Below are 27,747 nucleotides of genomic sequence, written 5' to 3' on the forward strand. Positions count from 1 at the left end.
CTCTGTACAAGGAAGGAACGGTGGTTCTCACGGGGCCGGAGGTCTGGACCTCATTGGAGAGTTTGTTCATCTCGTGTAACTGCAGACAAACTCACTAACTCTACTTTCTCTCTCTCTCTAAACGAGACCGATGAGTTCGGCTCCGTTGCTCCTCCACCGTCTGTTACTACCATGAGCGAAGCACACAGAAGAAGAAAAAGAAGTCGGGTCACTTTTCCGCGGTAGGCTTGAATCTTTTCTGTAAAGACATGAAGGCCGCAAATATACCCCCCCCTCCCTCCCTCCCCTCCCCCCGCACAAAGTCTAGTTCAGTTCGATTCTGTCATCAGTCTTGCGCCGTGCAGAGGGGATGAGCGCGTTGGGTCGGCCATCCGCCTCGGCCCCGTCCTCCGGGGATCTTGTTCGTTGGACCGGTCCTGCCGTGCCCTGCGCTGAGGGATCAGTGGACCCCTCCGTTGTAGGACTTCCCGTACATGTTGAAATCTGTTTCTACAAAATGTGTAGAGACAGGCTGCTTGTACAGAGGGTTGGAGGCCTGAGATTGAGAGAGAAACAGAAGGAACTCGATTATGAGCCTCACGTTTTTACTCGACATTTTGGGCAGTGACACAAATTGCGATGCTAGCAGATACGGTAAGCCGCCGTGGGTCGAGACAAAAAATTTTAGCGGCGAGGGAGATCCTCCTTACCATCTCGTATCTGGCACGTGAGCGTGCGCTCTGGAAGCGCGCAAACTCCCGGCGGTCATGGATGGTGATGACCATCTTCCACGCGGCAAGCAGCACGACTCCCACCAGCAGGATGCTGCCGACCACTGCCAGCAGCACCGTCAGGGCGTCCGGCCCGCCGCCGCACTCTGACACAGGCAGAGGCAAAGTGACATCTCGTTAGCTGTTTTTGCTGATATTTTGATAAATCTTCAGCCCATTCCACGCCAGAGTTCACTGTTCTCACACACACACACACACACACACATCAGACTGCTCTGCTACACCTCTGTACTCTGTTGTTACGTGGGATTACCAGGCCTCATTAATCCCCTACATCATGACCTCCTTTCGAACTTTTTTTTTTTTTTTTTTTTGCATTCAACCAGCATTTCATGCTTTGTTCTTGAAATGCATTACAGCGCAAACGATGCCGCGTCAGATTTTATGATATGACGTGGCAGTTTGCAATGTGAGATCAAGTAGAATTAAGACTGGAAAAAAAACAAAAAAAAAAACGCTTCACCGAATTATTGTTTTATTTATTTTTGTCCTCAAAAACTTATCGTACTAATCGACCGTTTAAATAAAACAACGACGACGACAACAACAACAACAACACATTAGGTGCTGTGCGTTCATGTCTCGCTGCTCTGCACCATTTTGATCTCCCGGAGAAGCCTTCCCATTTGTTGAGCTGTTGTTTTCACGCTTCACTCTGATTGGCACAGCTGTTTCGGAGCTGTAAGATCAGTGACGTGACTGGCTGACGTGCATTTATTAAATCGCCACGCTCTCTGACAGTAGCCAGCATGGGTTATTCTGAGGTCAGGTTAAGAGCAAATGTGTATAATCTTTAAAAGTTGCGGTGGGCAGCCATTGTGGATTCACGCATCATACACCACGATCTAAAGGAACTTGATTCTTAGCAGGTGTCAAATTCTGACCTAAAAAAACAAAACAAAAACAAATCAATGTGGCTAAAAAAGGAAAGAACAGCCGATTCGTTCTTGTTTAACAGTACTGACCTGGCTCTTTAAGGGCTGTGAGGATGGACTGTCCGCTGGCGTGCTCAGAGTACGTGAATTTCATGACACAATCGTTGTCCGTCTTATACAGACAAAGCACGGCACCGGGGTCGTCTGTTTCTGAAAGGGAAAAGCAGGAGAGAAAAACAGAGAAACACCCTGAGCTTCAATCACTTCAAAAAAGAAAGAAGAAAAGCTGATGGCCTAATAAAGCTTTTTACCACAAAAAGGACTAAAAACAAAAAAAGATGGAGAATTATGCAAGGACATAACCCAGAAAAACACTTAGTTCTACCTTACAAAAAATAATCAACAAAACCAAATGGCAAGAGCACGTTGGATAAGAAGAACAGCCTCCAAACAATGGGTTCAGTTGACTAAGATTCACTTTTATTGACTTGCTTTTGTTAAACACCCGTGAGCTTCTTTGCTCTTTATGTTCATGTACGAAACATCCTTCTAACTGGACAAGGAACTAGCTACATTTCTACATTTTTGTTTCTTGATTCTGCGGGACCCGACTTACAACTGGTTCTTTTGAATAGTGAGGGAGGTTTTATTATTATTATCCATCAAGGTTTGGCTTCAGATTCATGACCAGAGAGAGAGAGAGAGGAGGAAAAGATGAGGTGAAATCGAAAGAGGAATCTCACGCTCAGGGAGAGACGGAGGACACTTTGGTCGTCATGCTAAATAATAAAACCCGTTCCCCGATTGAGACGCTGATATTTTGGGTGCCCTTGCTTTCAGTCAGTCTTCATCACCCAAAGACTCTCAAAAGCTCGTGAGGGAGGGTGAGGTCAGACTGCCTGCCCCCCCCCCGCCAGCCCCTCCTGCTCTATTTCATGCACAAAGTATCTGGAATGTACATGTGGAGTCTATTAAGGCCAGTCAGATGGCTGAACTAGCGGGGAATGCTATGAAACATGTCGGATCTGGGCCAGGGCCATGCTGGGCCAATATGGAACGCTCTTATAATAGTCTCTATAACTAAACACACGACAGACAGGCTCTTCAGACTATCTCCTCTGTGCAAAGCACTGCAGCATCTCCGCGTCACGAAGGCCAGAAATCACTTCATCTCCCGACACTTCGCCACCAGGCTGCGAGGGACGTAAAAAGAAGCTTTAGCGATAGAAGCACTTCTGGTAAACACAGTGGGATTCAGTCGATAGACCTCAAACTCCAGCTCTGACACTGGAGAGAGGCAGTGCTCTGTAACAGGCACGTGTTTGTTTAGTGGGTGGATTCTCCCTATAGAGAGGTAAGGACAGAGGAGCTCCGTGCCGGCCTTTCTACTTGAATGGACTCTTTGAACTCTGTGAACCAAATGAGCGGGGGGGTTTTTTTGACTGTTGTTTCCTGCCGTGTGGAGCGAAGGTGTCCGTGGAGCTGCGACACCTGCCACATAATAATATAAACATCAGGACACAGATGACCATCGGCGCACAGGGTGTGCTTTCATGGCTAATCGCCGAGGTGTCTGACATCTTAAACAAGCGAAGATGTGAGGCACAGACGCCCCAAACAACCACAGAGTCAGCAGCCAGTCTAACGCCTGTGTGAGGCTGTGCTCAGGCAGAGAGTTGCTCTCAGCTACATGCCGTTGTCAGTGACGATGCTAACGGTCTGATCTTTAGCAGATATATTTAGCCTTGCTATGGTTTAGCTTTGTGTGTTGTCTAAGTGAAAGTTAAGGGGTCGCCGAAATTTTTACAGTTTATAAACACCAGTGTCTGGACAAAATGTCGTGTCAAATCCAGATGCTTTTGTTGAGATATTTCGCTCCGAACCGCACATGTCAACCTCATGATGGCACTAGAGGAAAGGTCAGGGGGATTCATTAAAGCCAGTGGGGTTCATCCTCTGGGGATCATGGAAGTCTGTACCAAATCTCACGGCAATCCAGCCGACATTCGCTGAGATATCGGAGTCTGGACCAAAGTGGTGGGGACGGAGCGACGGTGTCATCAATGGAGCCCTGCGGCTCGCCCGGTTAAAAGAGGAGCTCCAACTGTGTGCCGATGCAAGTGACACAGAGAGGTAATCCATTACTTTATACTCATTACTCTCATTAGATGGATTGAGATTACGAGTCATTGCATTACCCCTTCCTTGTTACCCTTAGGGTACTTGTTCTCAGTCCTTATCCGGAACAGAGTACGGACACAAAGTGCTTCGTCTTGTAATTCTTTAAGAGAGCAGTGGCCTCCAGTGTAAGTCAACGAAAAGGTGGTATTTTCTGTTCATCAGGCACTGAGGTGTTTTCCTGATCATGATTCCAGCAGTTTCACAACGGCCTGTTTTCTCATTAAGCGCTTTGACAGTTCGCTTGTGGAATTTATATTACATCCGTGTGCTACACACTTTCGTCCCAACTTACTTATACTTTTTCCACACGTCAGGGTTTCCTTTGGTTTTCCGGCGGGCGTCGCATTCTCCTGCGTGACTGCGCTCACCATTCATGCTCGATTGCTTTTCCTTGGTGCTCCAGATGTTCAGATCCGAATTGGATATCTCAAATTTTAGCGTCTGAATTTTACCAAGCGTATTTTTAACAACCAGTTTTTGACTCGACTTGAATTTTTAGATCTGGATTGAGATTACTGAAATAGAGCAACTTAAATTTAGTATTCGGTTGCCGACATAATTCAAATTATTATGGCAAAGATTTGTTTCTATAGTGAACTTGTCATGAATGTATTTCCTCCGGGGCAGCAAAACACATCGAACCAGCCTTCAGAGGCTCCCTGGCTCAGTAAACACTTTTAGGACTGATTTCTTCTGAAACGCTTATTATAAACGGACTGATTACACTTGGTAGCCTGGTGACATTTACGCTACAAACAACCCATGATGCAAAACTCTGTGAGAAGGCCGTAGAACCACTGCTTCTCTCGCCATTAAAAAAAATTATATCTGATGTAATCATTTATTATGTTATGTTATTATGTTATTATCTAGTCCGCAAATATAAGAAAACCTTCACTTTTTCAAACGTAATATCCAGGAAGAAACGTCGTCTCGTATTCAGTATCCTCTCTCGCCGGAGCAGCACTGAACTCTCGGCACAGCGGTGTAGCGGGAGCAGCAGGTTAGCGGAGCTGCACATCTGTTCAGTCAGACGCGCGTGAGACGGACGGCTGAAACGCTTTCTGTGTAGATACGCGCTGCTCAAAAAAACGCTTGGGCGCTCTGCCTAATAATGGTAAATGGGAAAGTCCTGCATATATACAGGAGAAATTTGGGTTTCAGCCTCTTGCTCAGGGACACTTTGATGCAGGGACAGTCAAGAGACGGGGCCACGGATCACCAGCCTTTTGACTGATGGCTGAGCCCCGCTCCAACTGAGCTACAGCCGCTCCGGACAACTTCATTTTGACAGTGATAAATTTCATCTTTATGTGACATTGATTCAAACCACAGTACAGTCTCCCCACTTGTCAGCAGCCAGCCTCTTATTAAATGCTGCACACTATTTACAGCAGTTTGTCCACTCCCACTAACAGCAGAGGCTGTTGAATGCTGACTTTTCATAAGGGCCAACGAGCAAAGGCAAAAATAATTGTCCTTTACAAATACAGACTTTAATTTCAGTACATAAAGCATTATTCTGTTATAACTGAACGGCAATAATACAGTTTTCTACAGATCAGTACTTAATGTAACCGCTTTAATCAAACAGGGGAAATTAATGTGATTACAGTGACGTTACCTCTTAAAACATTTAGCCATTTTTAAATATCCTCCATTGCCTGTGTTTAATATTTAAAATAAGGTCACTGTTGGAATGTCAGTTCATAAGCACGCTGCTTGGCCCAAGTGCGAATGTTTTTATGTTCTTCGTCCCATCAGAGGTGTTAAATATGTCACATTAGCTGAAATCACTGGGCGACTCACCCTACTTTGGCAGGGCCCCGCAGTAATAACAGCGAAAGGTCTAACAAAAAGTGACAGTCGAGGAGGTATGTAATGTGAAAACTGAATCTACTGCAGATGCCACAGATGTGAACACTGCTCCCTGCCAGCCAGCTGGTCTGTGTGCATGCGTGTGTGTGTGTGTGTGTGTGTGTGTGTGTGTGGAAAAAGTGCGAACTCACTGAGGGTCTCCACGGTGATGATTTCATCCTTGCACAGGCGCTGGCAAGTCTGGTTGTCCGCAAGTCGCCCCGAATTGAAAAGCCGGCACTCGATGCACTCCCTGATCCAGAGGGGGAGACGTTCAGAGTCAGGAGTCAGGATCATTTACAGGACTGTTGTATCAGACTGCGTCAGGCTTAGCTAGGTGTACCTAATAAACTGACAACTGAGTGTATATAATTCTGCGCAACACTTTACAAACTATTGTTAAAAAAAAAAAAAAAAAAAACTAAAAAAAAAAGTACTGATTGTACAGGAAAAAAAACAAATATTAAAAAGATATAATATTTAATTGGAATTGGTACATGCTGAACATTAAACGATCGACGTCAAAAAAACAACAAAAAAAACCCCCAAACCCCTCAAACTTCCTGGATCCAAACAAAAATTGCAAAACACCTTTTTGCCTGTGAGCCTGTGACCTACTTTAGTCAAATCTGTCTTTTTAAAACATAACTAAAACAAAAGCCTAGGGTGGAGGGCTTCTCCTAGGAAATGCAAATGATCAGTTGGCCCCTCTCTCGCTCTCCGTGCGTCATACTTGAGACCATCTAACTGGACAGACAATCGTAGCACACACTGCTGATAAGGCGGTGAGGACCCGTCTCTAAGCTCAAGTCTGGTCAAGGGGTCAGAGGTCGTCCTGTAAAGGCTGCGTCTGCCTCGGAAAACCGGAGCCATGTGTATGTGAGGAGGCCCGTCCTCTTTACTAGACGTCTGAACGGCGTTTAACCCCCGAACCTCAAAGAGCCTGAGCCACCACACTGAGTGATGCCAGTTCAAACGGCGGGGCGGCAGTTTCACTTCTCAGGGTCACAAATGGCATGCGAGTTATCTGAACAACAAGCCTAGATAAGTCTGGAAGTGACTGAGTTATGTGAGGGTTTGGACTTGTGGATGTGTTTGACGATTTGACCTCTTCCCCGCCAGCCTGTCTGACTGCGTTCATCACTGAAGCGGATCCCTGAGGTCAAACTGACTGGCTGTTGAATCATCTTGTCCCCATCAGCGGTGTGACGTGCTCATTGTAGCGTGGCGCGTTCCCACGGCAGACTTTACCTTTTAGTGCCACAGGCGTCGGGGCAGGTGGGGCATTTTTCACAGGTATCCCCGAAGGCCCCGGGCTCAGTACACTGACAGCGGCCGCACACACAGTTGCCCCGCCCGCTGCACATCTGTCCGTCGTCTGAGACGCAGGGCGACGTCTCCGTGGAGCAGTTACAGTTGTCGCCGATGTAGCCGGCGTGGCATTTACACTCCCCACAGTGACATTCTCCATGACCTGGACAAGACAAGAGCAGAGAGGAAGTCAGCACTGGCCGCTCTGTGGAACCACTGTTGTACTCGGATGTTCCGCACTGTTTCGGCTTGACACACCGTCCAACAATACTCACGTGAGCGTGGGAAGAGGTACCTGTCAACTGTACAACTTGCATAACCACACTTGGTGTGACCTGCCATAAACATAACCAGAAACTCAACACACTACAACTAACGATTATTTTCACGATCAATTAATCTGCAGAGTATTTTTTCCATTAACCGAATAATTTCTTTGTCCATAAAATGCCAGATAGGTGTCAGGTGTCTTATTTTGTCCGACCAACAGTCCACACGCTAAACAGATTCAGTTTACCATCATGTATGATAAAGCAAAGTGTTCAATCATTAAATTTGAGAAGCTGGAAAAAGCAAATATTTTGTATTTTCTTTTTGAAAAAAAAAACAAAACCAAAACACCTAAGACAATAATTTGACTATCAAAATAGCTGCGGATTAATTTTCTCTAGATCAACTAAACATTGCAGCTCTAGAAAGAGACTGTGTGATATCAACAGTAACCAGTACATGTACACCGCACCTCTGAGAGCTGAGAGCAGCAGCCTGCCGTTAGTCTGCATGAAAACTGTGGGAATTTTTTATTTTACACTATAGAAGGAAAAAGGCAAAACTGCCAAACGCAAACTGAAAATGTTCTGACGGGTTAAAGCACAATTGGAAGATTCGAAACCACAAACTTGGTACAACGCTTGCAGAAGCCCTGTGCAAAGGAACACGCCACATGGCCCAAAGTGTGTGGAAACCCGAACATTGCACCAATAATATGTACCTGTTGAACATCTCATTCTAAAAGCATGGCTATTAATATTCTGCTACAATGGCCTCCGTTCCTCTGGGAGGGGATTCAAACCCAATTTCTGAATCCGGCTGCAGGGATCTACTCCCGTTCAGCCACAAGAGCGTCAGTGAGGTCGGTGTTCCAGTTCGCCCCGAAGGTGCTGGCCGGGGTTGAGGTCAGGGCTCTGTGGAGGCCAAACAACTTCCTCCACGCCGTACCAAAGAGACTTATTTTAATTGCACCACAGGGTCCCAAGCAAAACAAAAACAAACAAAAAAAAACAACCCACAGACCAAAAGTACACAAAAGTGTCTCCGTACGGGTGTCCAGATATTTTTGGCCATGCAATGCATGACAAAATTCTACAAGCATCAAGTGCCATAAATAGCTGTCGACAGTATTCAGATATTCATAATCAAGGTCAGTCTCCTTAGTATCGGTGCGCGTGGTCTCCTGACCTGTGATCATATGAAATCAGTGATCACATCTTTGGTCTTTGAGACATTTCTCTTAAAACCCTCTGTTTAAAAACAGAAAAAAAAAAAAAACAGAAAAAAGAAAAAGAAAAAAAAAGAATTTGCCACGAAACTCATTCCTCTAGTGTGACATGAGGTGGACACACACACACACACACACACACACACACACACACACACACAGATAGGGTAGTAATATTGTTTTAACAGCTCGTTAAAGGGGAACACATCAGCATTTAAAAAAAAAAAAATCACCACAGACCCAAGTTTGACCCAAATTGAAGTTTGGGTTGAAGTATAGCACATGGAATCGGTTTCAAAAGATGTATTCCATAGTGAAACAAACAGTTTGTGTGTGTGTGGTAGAGCATAATATTCTGTTTCATCGCAGTACTCTGTCAAAACTCTTAAGTGCAGCCTTTGTAACTGTCAAAGCTTTAAAAGAAACTGTTTCCATCTCAGGGAACAGGCTTATTTGCTGTGTTACTAAGAGTCAGATGACGAGATCGGTACCTCTCATGTCTGTGTGTTAATTCTGGCGCTAGAGACGATTAGCTTAGCTTTGCATAAACACTGGAAGCTGGAGGAGACAGCTAGCCTGCTTGTCCAACTCTCACAAATACAGTGGACATCATCGGTGTGAAAACAGAAGACGTCCGAAACCCAGGACTCTTCCCAGAGCTGGTCATCCTGCCAAACTCGGCATGTGGACAAGAGGGGCCAGGGAGGTGACCGTCAGTCCAACCGGCACTCTAACAGAGCTCATTGTTGTTCATGAACAGGACCGCAGTCTGTCAGATCAGTTTCCCACAGAAAGACCCCTGTCCCCAACAGCCCCCGCGTCCCTTCTTCCACCTGCTCGGATGTGCTGCGGTGCGCTGCGGGCGTCCGCAGTCAGGCTGGACAAGCAGCACGGTGTGGCTGCGTGCTGCGGGCCTATAAATCTGACAGTGCTGTCGGAATTTTGAAGATGAATCACAGGCCCTCTTTAAGCTCACGTGACATAACTCAAGGCCCCGTCATCCACTGGCTGTATCTGGCTCTAACGTTTACAACGCGGTTCTTTAGACGCAGTGGATCTCCAGAGCTATTTAGTCCCTCAAACTGGATGACGTGTACCACCAGTCCCCCCCCCGCCATCGCGTTTGCTTGTTTTCCTTCCTGTGTAGCAAGTCTTCAAGAGCTCTGCGTTTCGAGGCACAGACAGAGGAACCTCTGTGTGTAACCGTTCCTCATGAATGGCAGAAAATGTGACTGAGTGTTTAAACGTTGACAGTGTCCTCTGGTGAACCTGAAGTTAACTTTGATCCCGTCTGAAGGTTTTGTGGAAACAAAACTTTTTGCCTCATCAGCAGTTTGCGTGCGCGCCGGCTCCCCTTGTTTTTAGAAGCTGCTGTCATTTACTTACTTACTGCTGGTTGTTTTTTGTGGTTTTTCTTAGCGTTGTGAAAGCACCACTTCTGCTTCCATCACTGTTTTTGGCAGTTTTTGTCTGACGGGGAGAGCTTTGCTGAGGTGTAGCTGGAACGGTTTCGTGATACTGAAATGAGAGTTGACCACAAATGGGCAGAAATTTCTCCACCGGTCCCCTCCACTGAAGTTACAATAACCGTGTGCTCTTGTTTGCCTTTATTGGACATGTAAATGTATCTAAAATTCTCCTCAAAGAGGAACTAAGTCCAAACAAACCAGCCCTTCATCTTGGCACATTGCAACCTTGGACTGAGTTTGAATGCAAGGCACCACGGGAGCTGCTACTGTTTAAATTTTCTCCGTATGTTTTTCACTCAAACACACAGAGTCAGAATTACACTCCCGGGCCAGTCTGAGCCTATGGCCAAACGGTAATCTTATCCCACAGCCTACTGTGTAATTAGGCTGAGTGGGTTTTGTTGATATTGCTCTGCTGTCAGAGCTTTCATTTAAAAATCAAACAGACATATTCTCCATTTCTTCCCAGGGTCAGGGACGGGTTACACGATATGAGGGATTTGTCTAGTCTAACCTGGAAATCAATGCACAATGCTTTTTTAATTTAGTCAGACGAAAGAAGCAACACCACAAATACTATATGTGGTAGAATTAACTGACATGCTGCAATGCTTAGGTTTTGTACAGTTGGACATTTAAATACTTCTTTTTTTGGAATAAACTGCAGTGGCTGTTTTAACTTTGAATATTTGTTTAGTCAACATAGAATTAGTCAGAATATTCCACTGGTTTTCTTAGCCTTATATGATAGTAAATTTATACTGTTTGGGTTTTTGACTGCAAAACCAGAATAATCAAGAAAATATTGGCCAGATTAAGATGCAGCTTCTGCAGCACAATATGCTTCTCCACAGCCCATCGAGAGGCAGGTGGAAGACAGGAGCCCTGACGAACCGGCTTCTGCCAACAAAAACTGGCTTTTTGGACATACGGTGTCCCCTTTCTGGTGGCAGTGGGGAAGGAGCAGAGGACAGTGCTGGAGATTGAGCAGTAACAACTACAAACGCCGTAGAGTCGCATCCGCGTGTGGCACCAATTGTGATCCCAGAATGGGACATGGATTCTTTTTGGAAATGCCCAGAGTAAGAGGCATTAGTCAAGTGTGGGGAGACTCACAAACCCTCCGGCTGAGCAGTGATTTACTGGAGTTTTCCCCCCCGAGAACGAGTGGGTCACGTGTATACATCCGTGTGTTAGAGAGAGAGGAGGAGGAGGAGGAGGAGCTAAGCAAAGCGCTGGGTTTCTGTCTGGAAACGTAGGCCCACTCTTACAGGGATACTGGAGGATTCATCATGGGCCTTGGCCCATCCAGTCTGCATGTGCTCTGTGGACTTGGAGCCCTACGACTGTGTCCCTCGAAGCATTTGATCTGCAGGTGCAAGCGGCTGACCGTCGTTTCCCGTGCTGCATGTCTATGCTGTCTCCCTCAGGGACAAGGTGAGAATCTCTGACATCCAGAGGGATCTTCTCTGTTTTGAAAGGAGTCAGTTGAGGCGCTTTTAGCATCCGACCAGGATGTCCTGCTGTTGAGGTATTGTGGACATGTCCAACCTGAGCAGACACACTTGAGGAGCTGGAGGTTGTGGGCAGAAAGAGGGACGTCTGGTTTACCTTGGTTTGTCTGCTACGGCTGCGATCGGACGTAACTAAGATTTAAAGTAATTAGAATGACCTTGAGCTACATTTTAAACACTTGACATAGTGCAATGTATAGAACCATAATCTGAATAATGGCAAGTTGTCACTTTCCATGGAAACAGAGGAAGTTGTAGTCTCTAGTTTCAACTGTAAGCCTGCTGTTTTGGTGCACTTTTTCCTTCAGGCATATTTTTGTAGCAACAATATTTTTAATAATTACATGCAGACATGCCAATTATGTACAGCAGGATTTCCCACAGGAAATTAAGCCTGTATGCCTTTTTCATCCTCTCTAGGGACAGACTAGTTACCTCTTTACTTGCTCCCCCCCCCAAATGTACAAATTCGTCATGGGGCCGGGGCAAATCCGGGTGCACCACAAGTATTTCAAATATTCAGCGAAGCTTTTCGTCGGGCTCAGCTGAGAGCAGAAAATAGGGCAAAGCCTCAGACTGCGACTGGAGATGTAGGAGGTTAGAGGGCATATTTTCTTTCCATACACACACAAACACACCAGAACCTCTGGGACACAGGCAGCTCTGTGACCGCCACTGCAGGAAGCGAACCGATCCGGTCCCTCTGAATAGTACCACATCATACCAGACACTGCATTCTTATTGAGGGTTACTAAACTCAGTATCACAACTTCTCTAGCTTTACAGAAAAATGATTCCACCAGACCAGATAAAGAGCCTTGGCTCGATATAAAACGCTTCATATGCTTCTTAGTCAGCTTCAAATCTAAAAGAGGCTTCTACATTTTGTCTAACTACGTCTGATGGATGGTTGGTCTAAGCTTCTGTCACAATTAGACATGCTAAAATTCTGCCTGTAGCTCTAAAATTGCAGGTTTTAAATCTTTCTCCATACCGCATGAAAACAGAGCTGAGTACCTCAAACTCATTACGCTAGACATGATGTCCAGCTGCTCTAAAACATCTGAGACTCGGTTTGTAGACATCTGAAGGCTGCACATCTGTGTCCAGTCCCTGTCTTCCCCTTGAGAATAATGTGTGAAATGCTTCTTTGTTCACTCTATCACTGCAGACAGGAAATATTTGGTTATGCACAATGGTCTGTTGCTTCCAGATGTCAGATATAATTTGCTCTGTGAACACTTGGTTTACTTAGAATGCTTTTATGAAAAGGGGGCAGCTTTAGCTGAGCTCCCGTTTGATTTTAAAGCTCAAGCCCTTGTTGTCTAACCACACTTGCGTGATATGGCGCAACAAATATCCTTCCAAAAATTACCCAATGGCTCATTTCCTCTTCATATTATCTCCAAGTATTTACTTGAGCCTGTTTAAATGTGATGTTGAAATCCAGTATGTCCCCCAGCAGAAAATATTAGAACGCAGTTACAGGCCGCCTCTGCACTGTATCTAGTGCTACATTGGTTTAATGTAAAATATAAACTCGATCCCATAATTGTGTCTTTAAAAAGGCAGCCAGTCTGACAGGACAGACAGGCTGTAATTCAGCTTACATGACATTTCTAGCAGGCTGATGCTTCACTAGCCAGGGGTGCCAACCGCACGATATACAGGAAGCACAGTAATCTCAGAACCTTTCAGCGTTTGAGTCTTACACAGTTCTTCTAAAGCTATTCCCTACGACATTTGCTGGCATTAAACTGGTGTGAGAATCAATAATCTAACAAGCACATGTTTGGGTTCATTGTATATTTTAAACGCTATATTTTCATATCACTCCTCTTTTTTATGTGCTTCTAAAGCATAGATTTAACGTTCACAGCAGAGTCTTTCTTCATGGTCCATTTAGTAACTGTCCAGAAGCTTTCGATCAAATCACATGATCTTCATCAGCAAATGGAGTTTTCCCAGTTGTCCTGGAAATTCAGACGCTCAAATTTCCATTTCCTTTGTCGAATTGTTGAGTTTCAAAGCTCATTCTAGACGCTGGAAAGAGCAGTTGACAAAGCAGTCTCCCCTCGAGGTTCCTTTGGTAGCTGAACCTCGAGGTTCCTTTGGTAGCTTTCAATCATATCAATACAGTCTTGTCTTTCATTTTCCCCTAAGTAAATGAGAACTTCTCTTTATTTATATATGTAAAGGGATTGAAAGAGTGCTAGAATCTTATACTCTAGTACTTTTATCCAAAAATGTAGTTGGATAAAAGCAAGAAGGAATTAGGTCAAAAAATGTAGTGAAGTTACTGCGTTTACTAACATATTAAAAAGGTGGTGGGGTAAAGAAAAAATTCTGTATAATGATTTATGATTGTTCAACTGAGGAACACCTTTAGGCTACAGAATAAATTGCATTACCATGTCGGCATATACTGTGTATACTGGCAGAGCAACATCATGCCAGCAAGAACATAATGCATTACTCCTTCACAGCCTCTGATTACAGTTTACAGATTTTCAAAAATACTCAAAAAAGGACACAAAAAAATGACTCTGTCACATATGCGGATTTCATGGTCAGTGGTGCTTTCTTCATCCTGCTCAGCAGTGGCAATGCAAGATGGGAATGGAATCGTTGCTGCAGTGAGCAGCAGGGGGCAGACCCTGCTTCACCAGCCCGAGTACTTTGACAGCCTGGTTCCCCGCTTTGATTTGCTCACTCTCTTGTACACTTGATGGCCGACAGAACGCTGAAAGTGTCAGCTGTATTGTCACATACTGGATCGGAATTTCAGGGATGGATGGCCTGTCAAAGTTGCACCGCTCAGGAGAGAGAAAACAGCCTGCTGTCTGAGGTAAAAGTCTCAGATTTGTCTTAAACAGCTCCTCCCTGTGTGTCATTTTGCCTCAACTTGGCTGCCTGACCAGGCTGACAGAACGTCTACAGCAACATCATGGAAAAGCTGCGAGCTAAAGAGGAAGGTCACAGCTCTGAAGGATCTGAACGCATTCCACATCTCCTCCTCGACCACAGCTGTGTTTATCATGAGCAGCGTTTAATCTCACGGTTTAGCAGTGAGTCAAAATGGCCCGACAGTACAGCCAAAAGAAAGGGAACGACTAAGCAGCTTAATAACAAAAAGGATTGGTGGGATAAAGAGCCTGTGCACTTGCTCCATACATCTGTTTCAAGGCATGGCGCTGGCGGATAGAGAGGCAGTACCTGACCATAATTTGACAAGGTGGGGACGACTCTAACTCATGGTGTGACAAAACCTAAGATAGCGCACTTGAGCTGCTCTTATACCATTAGCATGAGATTGTTGGGATCTCTCGTTTAGGGCATTACAGCGGTAGATTGCGATTTTTCCTGCTGGTAAGAGGCCATGCAGATTAGAGGATGCTTAGTTTGTGGCTGTCAGATTCCCCGGTGAATGGACTGGCTGCATCGGCGGAAGCACTGTCAGCCTTTGCTTTTGTTTATTAGGCCCACTAATGCATAAAATGTTCTCACTCAAACACATGACACGACTAGGTGGTACACGAGATTCAGATCAGATATTTGTTTATGTCCTGCTATCACATTAACTTGTGATGCCTTAAACATGCATTCGCTGATTTCTGGCCATGTAGAGGAAGAACGAATAGCTGTAAACACAACATTGACATTTTATCACCTTGAGTATTACAAGTCCTGATGGAAATATCTCGCTCTTGGTTAGCTATTTGTTCTGTTATGTCTATTTGCTATTTGTTGCTGAGCAGATAAGTGTATAGTAGCTCAATCCTTCGGAAAACAGTTGCCTGCTACAGCTGAAAAATGCATTTAGAGAAGGGTGAAAGTGAACCAAAAACCACAACAATGAGCTTCAAGATGCTAAAATGGTCGATAAGAGCTGAGATAAGAGTGAAGAGTAACTACAGAATCAGGGGATAATTCTTTTTCGGTTCTTCACTACAAGAGCCCTCTTTCACATGACGTGTAGTCGATCCACCCCATTGTTCATATAAAAATATTTATAAGTGCAGCTTTAAAGTCGCAGAAAACAGCACAGAACACTAGGAAACTCCTTCCCAAACTACACAGACATACGTGATCTCTCTCAGACAAACGTAATGAGCAGAGGAGAGTGTTGGCAGACCTGGTGGCAGCTCGCTAGGACTTGTCAAAAAATAACCGCATGTCAAAGCGGCTTCATTTGCACTTCTTTAACGTCCCTAAAATCTCGTGGAAAAAAAACTCACTTCTCGCCCTCTGAGTGCCTGAGCAGCAGTGCTGTCATTTGAGGACACATTCCCATGGGTGGTACCGTGACTCAGCCACAAGCCACTCGCCACGGCAGCTTCCACTTACAGAGGTTTGGGAGGGGTGCTCCAGACTCATGACCACACAAAAAAAAAAAAATTATTTGATCAGTCAGTTTTTCCACCTTAAAATGCACAGTTTTGCAACATGCACTCAATAATTAGGAAATGAGATGTTTTTATAAAAAATATTAAGTATTTTTTTGCATGTGTCTGTCCAGAAAGTATATTGCACAGCCCTGATGATTGAAAAAAAATGTTTCCTTTTCCCTTGGAGAAGTCTCTGTGACCTTTCTGAGGACCTGGGTCTAATAACAGGCGCTGTTTTTCTTCGCCACTGTGTCTGGGGTTGAGTGACAGCATAATCTTATTGTTCTTACTTATTGTTAAGCCCCTCCTAGAAAGAGAGCAGTGATTTCATTTGTTAGTGACCCAATTTCTCCTCAGTCTTCACTCCGTTAGATCATAATTCTGTCTTCACTGCGGTTCCAGTGAAACTGCTTAGAAAGGCAAATGTAATGGCATTTACTGGAAAAATAACTATTTCATATAATTGCTTATTCAAACCAGGAGTGATATACAGAGCAATGCAAGGCTTTTTTTTTTCTTTTATAAAACAGCTTAGAATAATTTCCCTTATGATAGTGACTGCCAGTGTCTGAAACAAAAAGACTGACTATGACTTAAGACAAGTCAAAGTTGCAGCCCTACATAGAAGTAGGGCTGCAACTGACAGTTATTTTCCTTATCAATTAATCTGATTATTAATTTCTCTATTAGTTGTTGGTTCTATAAATGTTTTAAAAAAAAAAAATCTCAACTTTCTAAAGCCTGAGGTGACACCTTCAGGTTGCTTGTTTCGTCCAACCAAGAGCCCAAAACCCAACGATATTTGTTTTACAATCACGTAAGACACAGAAAAGCAGCAAATCCCCACAATTAAGAGGCTGGAACCAGGGAATGTTTAGCATTTTCCTTGACAAATGACCTAAAGGATTAATTGATTATCAGTATAGTTGCCATTTAATTTTCTCTGCATCATTAAAATGGATTAATTGACTGACTGTTGATGTTCAGTTTTTTTTTTTAAGAATACATCAATGAATGTTCCCAAAACACTGTCGTTTTCACAAGGGACTGGGGGGTTTCAGGCGCCATAATGAAGCCACATAGTGTTTTTTTTGTGTTGTTTTTTTTTTTTAAAAACAACAGTCCAGATCCAGTAGGGAATTCTGTTAGAACAGGTTCCCGCTTCAGGATCATCACTGCCCGTCTTTTGGAGGATCTCATGCTTAGCAGCTGCCCTTCTGTGTCCGTCACATTAAAGTATCGATGTTTCTCCCAGCTATTATTCTGCAAATTCCTTCTGATACAGACCATGAATCCTTGGATTTGACCCACTTTGCCTTGATAAAGTGTACCCAACTCCTTTCTGTCCACTCTTATCCATCCATGATAGCAGCTTAATGATTGTGGTCTTTGTGGAGGGTCTTGGAACAACTAGTGTGAAATAAGCCTGTCAAGTAATGCTTCCCTGATTACAGCTGCTGTCCTCCCTCCATCAAGGACTCCTCTTGTCTTAAAGCGGCCGGGGGTAGAGGGAGAGTGGTCACATAGACGACCGAGACAAATCAAAGTTTCAACTTAGTCCAGCTCACTCCCTGAAGGCAGGCCTCCTGTTGGACCTATTTCAGGGCAGATAACAAGTTAATGAGTGTGGTACAAAAGGGGCAGTTTGCTCGGTGCTGGTAGAAGACGTGGATTAGGTCACTGCTGTAAAACTCCAGCTGCTCCAGTTTTTCACTGTTGCAGCAGAAGGTCAAATTGTTCTCTCAGGAAGAGGAAACTGTGAGCTTGACTCTTGGTGTGTGTGTGTGTGTGTGTGCGGGTGTGCACGCGCATGTTTTTTTCAGGGTAAAAAAAAGCTAAAAAATGTGGGCTGTAACAATGTGCAGGCCAAGACAAGCAAGCTCTGTCTTGTATGCTGAGCCAAGCTCATCATCAGAAATAAACAGACAGCTAATATCAGCTTTGTATGAGACGCAGGGGGTAACAACCTTCAAAGGGAAACGCCTTCTTCTTCGGGTAGGCTGTCTTTGTGTGCCAGTAAAAGAAGAATGATACCACCTTAAAAATAACCAGCCTGCAGAGCGCGCCGACATGAAGCTCTCTCAAACTCAAAGGACGTGTAGCCGGATCAGAACGGGTCAAATTACAGGTATCAGCGGCTCCGACGTGTGTGATTTTTATGCGAATAACATCACGTGTTTGACAGACAACAGTCATTACCAGACGTGAAAACAGTGTTTACTTTAGATTCTCCTCAGTCTCCGCGGTCACCGGATGCCTCGACGTCCACCGACATTACTCACAGTAAGCGGAAAAACAAAAGCCCATAAAAACAATCAGAGAAGGGCGACCTGGAGACACAATGATTACCTCCGAGTTTCACGACTCTGAGGCAACCAGCTATTTGTTAAACACTGACATTTGCCGAGTAAGCATTTTATCTGTTGACACTCCATATACTGCTGGAAAATGATAATTATCTCTTTTTTTTCCCCCCTCTCAAAAGCTTTATAATCTTTTGATAATGTATACAGGGTTCAACACCCCTTAGTGTGGGGTCGGTGGCACTGCAGAAATGCCATTGAAAGGAATAAAATGAATCTCCTTCCGGCTAAAAGAGAGCCCAAGTCCCACCCCCTCTGCTAGTTAGCCTCAGTTCCACCGCTTTTCATCTGTTAAAACTGGGACAATTTGGTTCAAAATTTTGGTCTTACATGCCGCTGTTTCAAGAGCAGGTTCTACAGGATCTCCTTGTGATATTTCGTGGGGAAAGCGGTACAAAATAGTTAAAAGAGCAAAACCTTTTATACACTCTGCAGCAGTATTGGTCAGGTTTACAAATGAGGTGCCACCGCAGAAATTGTGGCTCATTTACTTTTAGCTATTTCCCTGAAATAAACAAAAGCACGGTGTAGGGTAGAAGTTTTCTCCTGTTCCCAACCGGGCTTGGGAAACTTAACCAAAAATGTCTTTGCCAAGCTCATTACTTCTACTGAGGACATGCACATAAGCTCCTGCAGAACCTCCGGTGCGGGTCCTGCCATTTCTGTGGACACCGCCTTCGCTACACAGCCTGATACAGAAGTAGACGTGTGCCTTTAATCAAAGATTTTAAGTGAGGCATTTTTTACACTAAACATGACTAATCTTCAAAGAAAAATTGAATAAACTGCAAACAAGCTGCAAACACAATACTAACATTTTATCACCATTTAAGTTTATTACAGTTGTATATTTACACATCCAGCAGGTACAGAGGGACTTTAGCATTCATTCGGAGATATGTTTCTGGTGACTCACTCAATGAAAGTCCAATATTTATGGTCTTTTTGGCTCTGTTTTGGTTACAGATTACTCATAGATCCATAAATCTTCTCTCTGCCAGTATTAAATAATCAGTGTAAGAAGAAAGGTTTCCACTCCCTGAAACCTACTCTACACAAAGCTGAATTCAGGAGCTCTCCTTTATTTATTTTCTCATAGGCACGCTGGTTCAACACACTGTGGACGGCACAGCACGCATCCAACAGCATTCCTGCAGCTGTGATTTGTTTGTTTTTTTCCTTTAAAAAAAAAAAAAAATCCAACTCAAACAATTACAGTCAGCTGTTTAGCTTTAAGGATGTAAATCCTGGGGCTGAAACAGCAACTTCCAGGGGCTCTTAATGCTGATGAACCACCCAAGAGTCTGAGGTGGCCGTAAGCCTACTGGACTTCACATTGAGCCCCCGAAAAACAGCTGGTTAGCCCACAAAAATGAAACCCAAACACTTCCAACACTTTTCACTGTTGTTGCCAATTTAAAGTTAAAATACACCCAGATGAAGTCAGATTTAAAAGACAGAGACCTGAAAAAACATCACGATTCCAGTGCAAAGAAACATCTAGATGTTTCTAGGGAACTTTATAAGTCTGCACACGGCGACGGGATCCAGGTGCGGCCTTGCATCTGCAGTATTTTACCAGAGAAACCCCAGGTCTTTGTCTGCAGCGGTCAAGTTCAGTCAAGTCTCAATGAGCAGAGAGGGAGGAGTCATCCGGTGTTTGTTTTACCTCGGGGTCTAAGGACTGAGTATCAGTCGCCCAGGTGCTGCTCAGGTAGCTTTGTTGAGTCAGACGCCTTGCCACGTAAAAGTACACCTAAATTCCCCTTTCTCCCGTGAAGATGGAACAATAGTTTTTGCTAGGAAATCACCAGCATGGGATTTCACTGGGTAAAATTCACAGCACGGGAATACTTGCACTGAAGGCGAGAGGTGAAAATATTTCTGATGTGTTTGGCAAATCAAACGCCGACCTCACACACTGAAATGATCACGTGTGTGACAAACTTGATTTCAGCGGTTTTTAAAAAAGTAGCACAAACCATCCTCAGAGACAGTGTCCCTCTTCTTATCTAATTTTTTAGTTTTATGTTCTTTTACATGCCTGCCAGATCTCCCCACTTTATACCCGACAGCCCTTAAATAGTTATTATGACCTAGACTTAATGTAATTTACTCATTTGATGCAGCAAATTTGATAAAATATTACATTTTTGGATTTCTGATGTGTTTTGGTTTCTAGTTGCGTATGTTTCACTATAAAGTTCAATGCATAGTCGTGGAAGGAGCGAGTGAAAAGCACCCAGCAACACGTAATCATTAACCGCGCTGGTTCGCCCACGCAGGTGATTTTAAATTTGTTCCCTGATTACATCCCAGGACTGCTCGGGCGTGTACAAACTGTGCTACATCGACATCTCCCTAACTGAGCCTTTTGTTGTTCTTGTTTGTAAATGGAGTTTGGGGTTGCGAATGTTCAGGGCCTTTAAATTTAAGAGTGAGAGGAAAACGTGCTCATCTATTTGAGAGGTACAAAAGAAATCTATTAGCGAGTCTGGTGTTGCTGGTGATCCTTTGACTGCCTGGGTGGCTGTCGGCCAAACGTTAATGAAGAGCAGACTCACTAATTGCTGAATGTTCAAGTAATGACACATAAAAAACACTAATGTAAACCACAGACTTTATTTTGCAAAAGGAACGATCCCATTCCTTTCCTACTGAAAACAGTAGCCGACGTACAGCAAGGCTTCACTGGCGAATCTGAGGATTTTGCTTCTCTTCGGTAAATGATTTAAGCCCGTTTTCAAAATACATTTCAAAACTATTTTCATACAGCATTTCAACCAGTATCTAACGGACAAGCTACAAAAACCCCCCCCCAATACATTATCTCATTTAACCTAAAGGAAACAAGGTACAAAAAAGACCGGGATCAAACAAGATACTTTTATCCTAATGCACTCTCCAGTGCACTCCTCCATGACAGTGGGATCTCAGAGAGAGAATGCAGAACAAAGATGTTACATACAACATCTGGAATCTCACTTTGGTTAACTGAAGTGCAGGACTTTCTCTCCGACAGAGCTGCAGAGGAGATGGTGTTACCTCCTGAAGGCAGTCAGACCCGATCAGTTTTCGCTCACACATTTGAGGAGTACAATGGCAGCAACGAGCTTTAATTTTCTCTGGACGACTAAACTTCTTGTTTTAATGTAGTACTGATTTTTTTTGTAGAATTGGGAGGTTTGTTTAGAAAGTTTTTTGTGACACTGAGATACTTTTCTCATTAAAAATGTGAGAAATATTTCTTTAATGATGCCAGTTCTGGGCTGAAGCTGAACATGTTTTCTTAATGGCGAAAGTGACTTTCAGGAGTATTATCTGTGTTTGAACATGTTTTTGTCGTTGCTAGGGATAACAACTTCGAGTCAGGCTGGACTGTTTTAAACCTAAAGCAAAGAAAAGTTCACTTCGTGTTCTTAACTGACAGGTCCTCTGACAAAATAAACAGAGCATTTAAGCCAAGGCACTTTGGGCCTGAAGAGAACTGCCTCGCATGGTTCCAGCAATGCTAGACACAAACATGAATAGACACATATGTTCCAATTTACCCTATAAGGAAAGACACACACACACACACACACACACACACACACACACACACACACACACACACACACACACACACACACACACACACACACACACACACACACACACACACACACACACAGGACGCAGCTCTGGGACAGCAGTTTTATTTATGTGGTAAAAGAGGGTTTGTGCTAGTCTGGAAAATAGAGCCACGCTATTTCTGGCAACTGGAGTGCTTAGATCATTATTTTGAATCAGCTGCAGAGCTGGCGTCGGAGATGTGGGTCAGGGGGGCAGGAGGACTAGGGAGTCGAGACCTACTGAAGCCGTGTTCGAACAGACAGGGGAGAAGAGCCCGAGCAACGCGGGATTTTTGAGACCGTTGATGATATCAATGCTTGATATCCTTCACAAACACTTAATATAAACAAACATTTTTGGTGATGACCCTCTAAAATTTGGTTGTGTAAAGATAAGTCCTGAGGAAGATTATTTTTTACAGTTGTACAACATGGTCCAGAATGTCAACTATTAATGAGCTGAGAGAAACAGCTGTGTTTCTAGCTGTAAAAGACAATGGCTTTTTAAATGGGTCGTATAGCGGAGAGGAAAGGTTCACATTTGTCTTAAAACAACAGTCACATGTCCAGTGTACAGTGAAAAAGATTAATTGGAAAGTTTACTCATTTTTTTGACAAATAGAAAGAAAAATTTCTCAATCTGTAAAGGAACTCTTAATCATTCACTTTCTCTGCAAAATTCCAAAAAGCGACAATATAACAGTACATTCTGAACCATAAACTAGATTCAAATAATTATAAATAAGAACTGAAAATAAAAATGCAAAACTAAATAATTTAAAACTAGAATTCATATAAAAGAAGGAAAAGTATAAAGCATTGATGTCCTGCAGCTTCTGTTTCCATATCTTTGCACATATACACTGATACTGACATATCAGTAAAAAGCCAATAAATGGCCAATGATATCAGTCTGTTGATATATCAGTCAGGCTCTAGAAGAGAGCTGGTGACTTATCCTTGCAGGAGTTTTCTACTAAAGAGAAACATATGAGACACAAACAAATACTAGTGAGTGAATAAGCGCACTGACACACACACACAAACACATACCACTTCCACCACCACAGGGGTTTAAATCAGGTCAGTCGCTGCTACAACTACACAAATCCTGACTGTCTCCGTACAGCGCACATCTGCCTGTGCGTCGCTCGCCTTGAAGCTACTCCTTAGAGTAGCCTCGGGGCTCCACAGACACATGCAGACATAAAACACGGACGGATGGGCTGCGCAGATACCGAGTGTAAGATTACTGGAACAATCAGAGACCAGCACTGGTCATCTGACCCCAGATACAGTACATCCTCCTCCCAGCTTCCTGCTTTCAACTACCTCTCTTAAATAGAGCCGACCCGCAAGCCACGACTTTGGACACGATAATTCAATATGTACGATGTGACGGTAATTGGGATATGTCCAATGTTGCCCGTGGAGAACACTGAGCTCAAAATGTGAAAATGTGTTGAATAAGGACTGGGACATATGGCTGAAATCAAAATACCAATATCAAATCAATTATTTTTATTTATATTTTATTTATATAAAATTATGTATTAAAAAAAAAAAAGGGTGTTCGAGGAAATTGACATCAGACATTATAATGTGCTAGAAATCATTAATTTGCACAACAGAAGTTTGTAAAACCATAACACGATATCACACCATATCATCAAGATAGGACTCCACTGAAAGTTTATCGACGAATATTGAATATCACTGCCCAGTCCAAGCTTTAATAGATGTAATTTTATCCACGTAAAGCTTTTCAAATTGACTTTTTAATCGCTGGTTTTATACAATTTCTAATTTAACTTGGGGATTAGAAATCAATAATCAATTATGTAAATATGATGATCAAAGAAGCGGAGACATTAAATCTTTAAATTACGTGGATAAATGCCCCTTTCACTCCAGATAAGTTTACTGTAACCGAGATGATTTCTGGAAAAGTCTCTGGTGTCTCCAGCAGTGGCCTATTTTGTTTATTCATTCACAAGAACAACCGGGTAGTCAAAGGTTGGTTGTGTTGTCCAAACACAAGCAGATGTACCACGACTTCGTCTGAATGAAAACACAGTCTAATAAGTGATTTAAATCGGGGGCTATCTGACCAGACTTCTCCTGTCAGCTTTCAGTATTTGACAGTTTTCATTGCTCAGTGCCACAGATAAATGTTCGTTAGTACCAAAAGTGTCGGATACCCAGCCCTAGATCACTTATACTATGAATTAAAAAAAAAAAAATCAAGAGGATCTTGTGATTCACAACTTTAAAAACGTTCACTTCCCCCCGACGTCAACGGGAACTTACACTGTCCCTCCAGGCTTTACAGGCAGCTAAGTTTAATATCTCCGAGGTCTACTGACACCAAGCAACAACCACCGGCTGGATGTTGAAGCCAAGCTGAAGCCAGTGCTGATGTGCTTTAATAAAGCAGTCCCTCCAAAAGGTCACTAAAAAATTACGCCAGCTTGAAAAATACTGGGGAAAATCCCAAACTCTTCTTTTGAAATTGTGGAACTTTTCCTCCAAGCCTTACTTAATTTCGCCCTCTCTTATTCCCGTATGTTGGTTTTGGAAAATATTGTTTTAATAATGAGACATTCAAGGCCCAAAGATGAGAAACTTTCAGATCTCTCACACAATCACACTGAATGGTTCAGGACGCTGGAGATTTACGCAACACTCCATATCGTATCAACACTGGTCTGATGCACTGATCGCTTTCGGTGCAGAGTTTCACAAAAAGATGTGACCTGGAACTAAACAAGAGTTAGCGATCACACACTGCGTAAACGATCACACAAGTATCGTATTGTGAATAGGAAAAGAGATCACATTTCTCCTGTGTTAGCTTCTCTGCCTTGGCTCCCTGTAAAGTTCAGAACAGAATTTAAAATCCTCCTCCTCACCTACGAAGCCATTATGGCCCTGCACCATTACTTCTTAAAGAGCTCGTAGTACCCTCTTACCCCACTAGAACATTGCACTCCCAGAACGCAGGCTTGCTTGTGGTTCCTAGAGTTTCCAAACGTAGAATGGGAGGCAGGGCCTTCAGTTATCGGGCTCCTCTACTGTGGAACCCCCTTCCAGGTTTGGTCCGGGAGGCAGACACCCTCTCCACGTTTAAGGGTAGGTTTAATACCTTCCTTTTTGATAAAGCTTACGGTTAGGGCCGGCTCAGGCTTGGCTTGAACCACCCCCTAGTTACGCTGCTATAGGCCTAGGTGACTTCTGGGTGACTTCCCATGATGCACCGAGCTCCTCTCTCACTTGACTTATTCTCTCTCCTCCTGTTGCTTTCTGCAGTTACTTCTGCCACCCACTGCTTCAAATATTATGATCATCAACTATTATTATATTTAGTTTTATTATTATTCACTCTATTATTATAATTATTATTTTTAGTTATTAGTCTCATTATTATTACACATCTTTATGTTATACGTCTACTGTGCTATGCCCCCCCCTTCTCCCTCTCTCTCAACCCAGCCGCTCGGGGCAGACCCCCCCCCCAAAAAAACCATTAGCCGGCTTCTGTTCAAGGTTCCTACCTGTTAAAATAGAGTTTTTCCTCGCCACTGTCGCCAGGTGCCTGCTCATGGGGGAATGTTGGGTCTCTGTATATATAACTATAGAGAGTCCGGTCTAGACCTGCTCTACATGGAAAGTGCCCTGAGATAACCTCTGTTATGATTTTTAGCTGTATAAATAAAATTGAGGTGTATCAAGTTTTACTGTGTCACGTTTCACTTGGAAGTGAAAAAAGAACGCCCGTATATATAAAATGCTGCAATCATTTTTTGGCTGTCTTTTCCCAGTCCTGCAGCAACGCTGCTGTTACACCAGCATAAAACTCAGACAGGCACACCATTGAGCGGCGTGTTCTAGTGGTTTTGGCTGGTTAGGCTGCGTCGTGTCACACTCACACACACACACACACACACACACACACACACACACACACACACACACACACACACACATTATACCTCTGCAGTCTGCCCAGGTGTGTGCCTCAGCTAGGTGCGTGGAGTGCTGCCCGCTTCTGGCACTCTGTCCTCAACTCTGATTGGACAACTAAGCAGATTTCCAAGAGTGGAAACTGGACTACAATTTAGTGTAGAAGAACTTTGGGTTTTTACTGAGACCTTGTGTGAAAAGAATTAAATTGTTGGTACCATATTTCACTTAAATAAAAGTAACAAGTTGTTCATCTGACTACACTTTAATGACCTTTTAACAGTGTTAAGATGATGAACTCTGTTCAAATACCACAAAGATTAAGAAAAGCATAAGAGATGTGCTTTGACAAAACAGCATCAAGTCCTGGTAAGATCACTATCTTTTTCCTCAAGCTCCTGTGTGTACAGATCCTTCCCCTTGATAGGTTAAGCTCTGGAAAAGCTACTCACTGGCCCTTGCATTGGTACTGCTTTGTCAAACTACTATCTCCAAGGTCAAGAACTGACCAGAAGGCTTCACCGTTGAGAGAAGTCCTCAAAGTGCCGTTGATACGATCGCAACAGCTACTGAGTTTTGGTGTAAGCATATCACCAACGGGGAAAAGTCTATCCAGTGATGAAGACCATGTGATACGGCTAAAAGCTCTGTGAAAAAAAAAAAAAAGGTAGTTGGTAGACTTTGAGCTTAGATTGTCTTGTCAACTTAGTTTCCTGAGGTTTGAAAAAGGAATCAATTAAAAGTGAAAAATGAAGCAAAGTGATGTGTGCGACGCAATTAAATGAGGCCGGTCAGCCATGACGACTCAATTTCACTCCGTAGAAGTTTGAGATTTAAACTGAAGCAAAGTACGGTTCAATACTGCTCAGGCAAAACATAGGAGGAGGAGGAGGGGGGGGGAGAGGAGGAAGAGGAGGGGGAGAACAGTACAGCTCTGACAGAATGACAATATAGCAATAAAACGGAAGAAACTACACAGCATTTCACCCAAAAACATATAAAACACTGTTGACATATGCTGAGGGGAAGACTAAACAGATGAAGCTCAGAGCGCTTTTACCATGCAGACGAAGCAACATGAGCACGTGTGCCAATATTTCAATTTCAACGGTCATACATGACGAAATATTTTAACCTCCAGAGAGCAGAAATGCCGAATCACAAGGGACTGTGTGACAATATATTTTTATATTGATTATTTTCTCAATGTATCCAGTCACATTGACAGAAGTGCACACTGTCTGCCTTTGAGTTAATGAGTGGCCCAGACGGGAATATTACAAGAAATATCAAAATGTCATGAACTGAACCTGATCGCTGTGACCCAGGCGCACTCTCCGACCAGCATTTCAGATTTACAGGATGATCGCTACACCTTAATGGGCTCCATGAGAAAACTACTTTCAGACATTCGAGGAGACGAAGAGTGATTAAAAAGGAAAAACTAATCTCCGAGGATTTCATGCCAGCTGATTTCCTTTTTAATAATACCTGCTGCGCCTTCAGGCGGTTTATCAGTCTGAACACTCCAGATTTTCCCCGACAAAAGATTACAAATCAGCAGCTCTCAGTGGAGCATGATGAATTCAGTTGGAGCACGATGCAATTACAAGATATTTTTGAAAGCAAAGGGGCTTGAAACAGACCTTTATAATATTTCCCGTGGGTTTTTAGAAACGTCCCGGCACAGATTAGTTTTTACAGCACTCCACATTAATTAATCGACAGATTAAGAGGAAGGGGGGGGGGGGTTGTTTGGTCTGGACAGCCATGATGAGAAAGGAGGAGAGAAGAGAAGAGAAGAGCAGCAGAAGGTAGTGGACTGTTAAGATTTAATGACTGCTTATGGATGATCGGCACAAGCAAACAGCCATCCTGCATTTGTGCATTCAGTGTGTCCAGCCCTGCTCCTGACTAAACGAAAGACTTCTGTTTCTACTGGGT

General features: G+C 43.5%; 1 protein-coding gene across 2 annotated transcripts in view; it reads right to left on the bottom strand.

The window, feature by feature from the left end:
- Positions 1–296: 296 nt before the first annotated feature.
- The window catches only part of itgb5 (integrin, beta 5), a 44,576-nt gene continuing 17,125 nt past the window's right edge, over positions 297–27,747 (bottom strand). Inside the window, exons 12-16 of one of the 2 annotated variants that reach the window (XM_040148159.1) lie at positions 6,935–7,157; positions 5,836–5,936; positions 1,736–1,855; positions 690–856; positions 297–535 (exon numbers count right to left, since the gene is read on the bottom strand). In XM_040148159.1, the coding sequence (XP_040004093.1) occupies positions 440–535; positions 690–856; positions 1,736–1,855; positions 5,836–5,936; positions 6,935–7,157 (707 nt within the window). In that variant the 3' untranslated portion in view covers positions 297–439. Of the gene's footprint in view, positions 536–689; positions 857–1,327; positions 1,505–1,735; positions 1,856–5,835; positions 5,937–6,934; positions 7,158–27,747 lie in introns of those variants that run through there. The other variant, XM_040148160.1, reaches the window with a different exon arrangement.

The sequence above is a fragment of the Xiphias gladius genome, chromosome 16 (assembly GCF_016859285.1).
Source record: "Xiphias gladius isolate SHS-SW01 ecotype Sanya breed wild chromosome 16, ASM1685928v1, whole genome shotgun sequence".
Lineage (NCBI taxonomy): Eukaryota > Metazoa > Chordata > Actinopteri > Istiophoriformes > Xiphiidae > Xiphias > Xiphias gladius.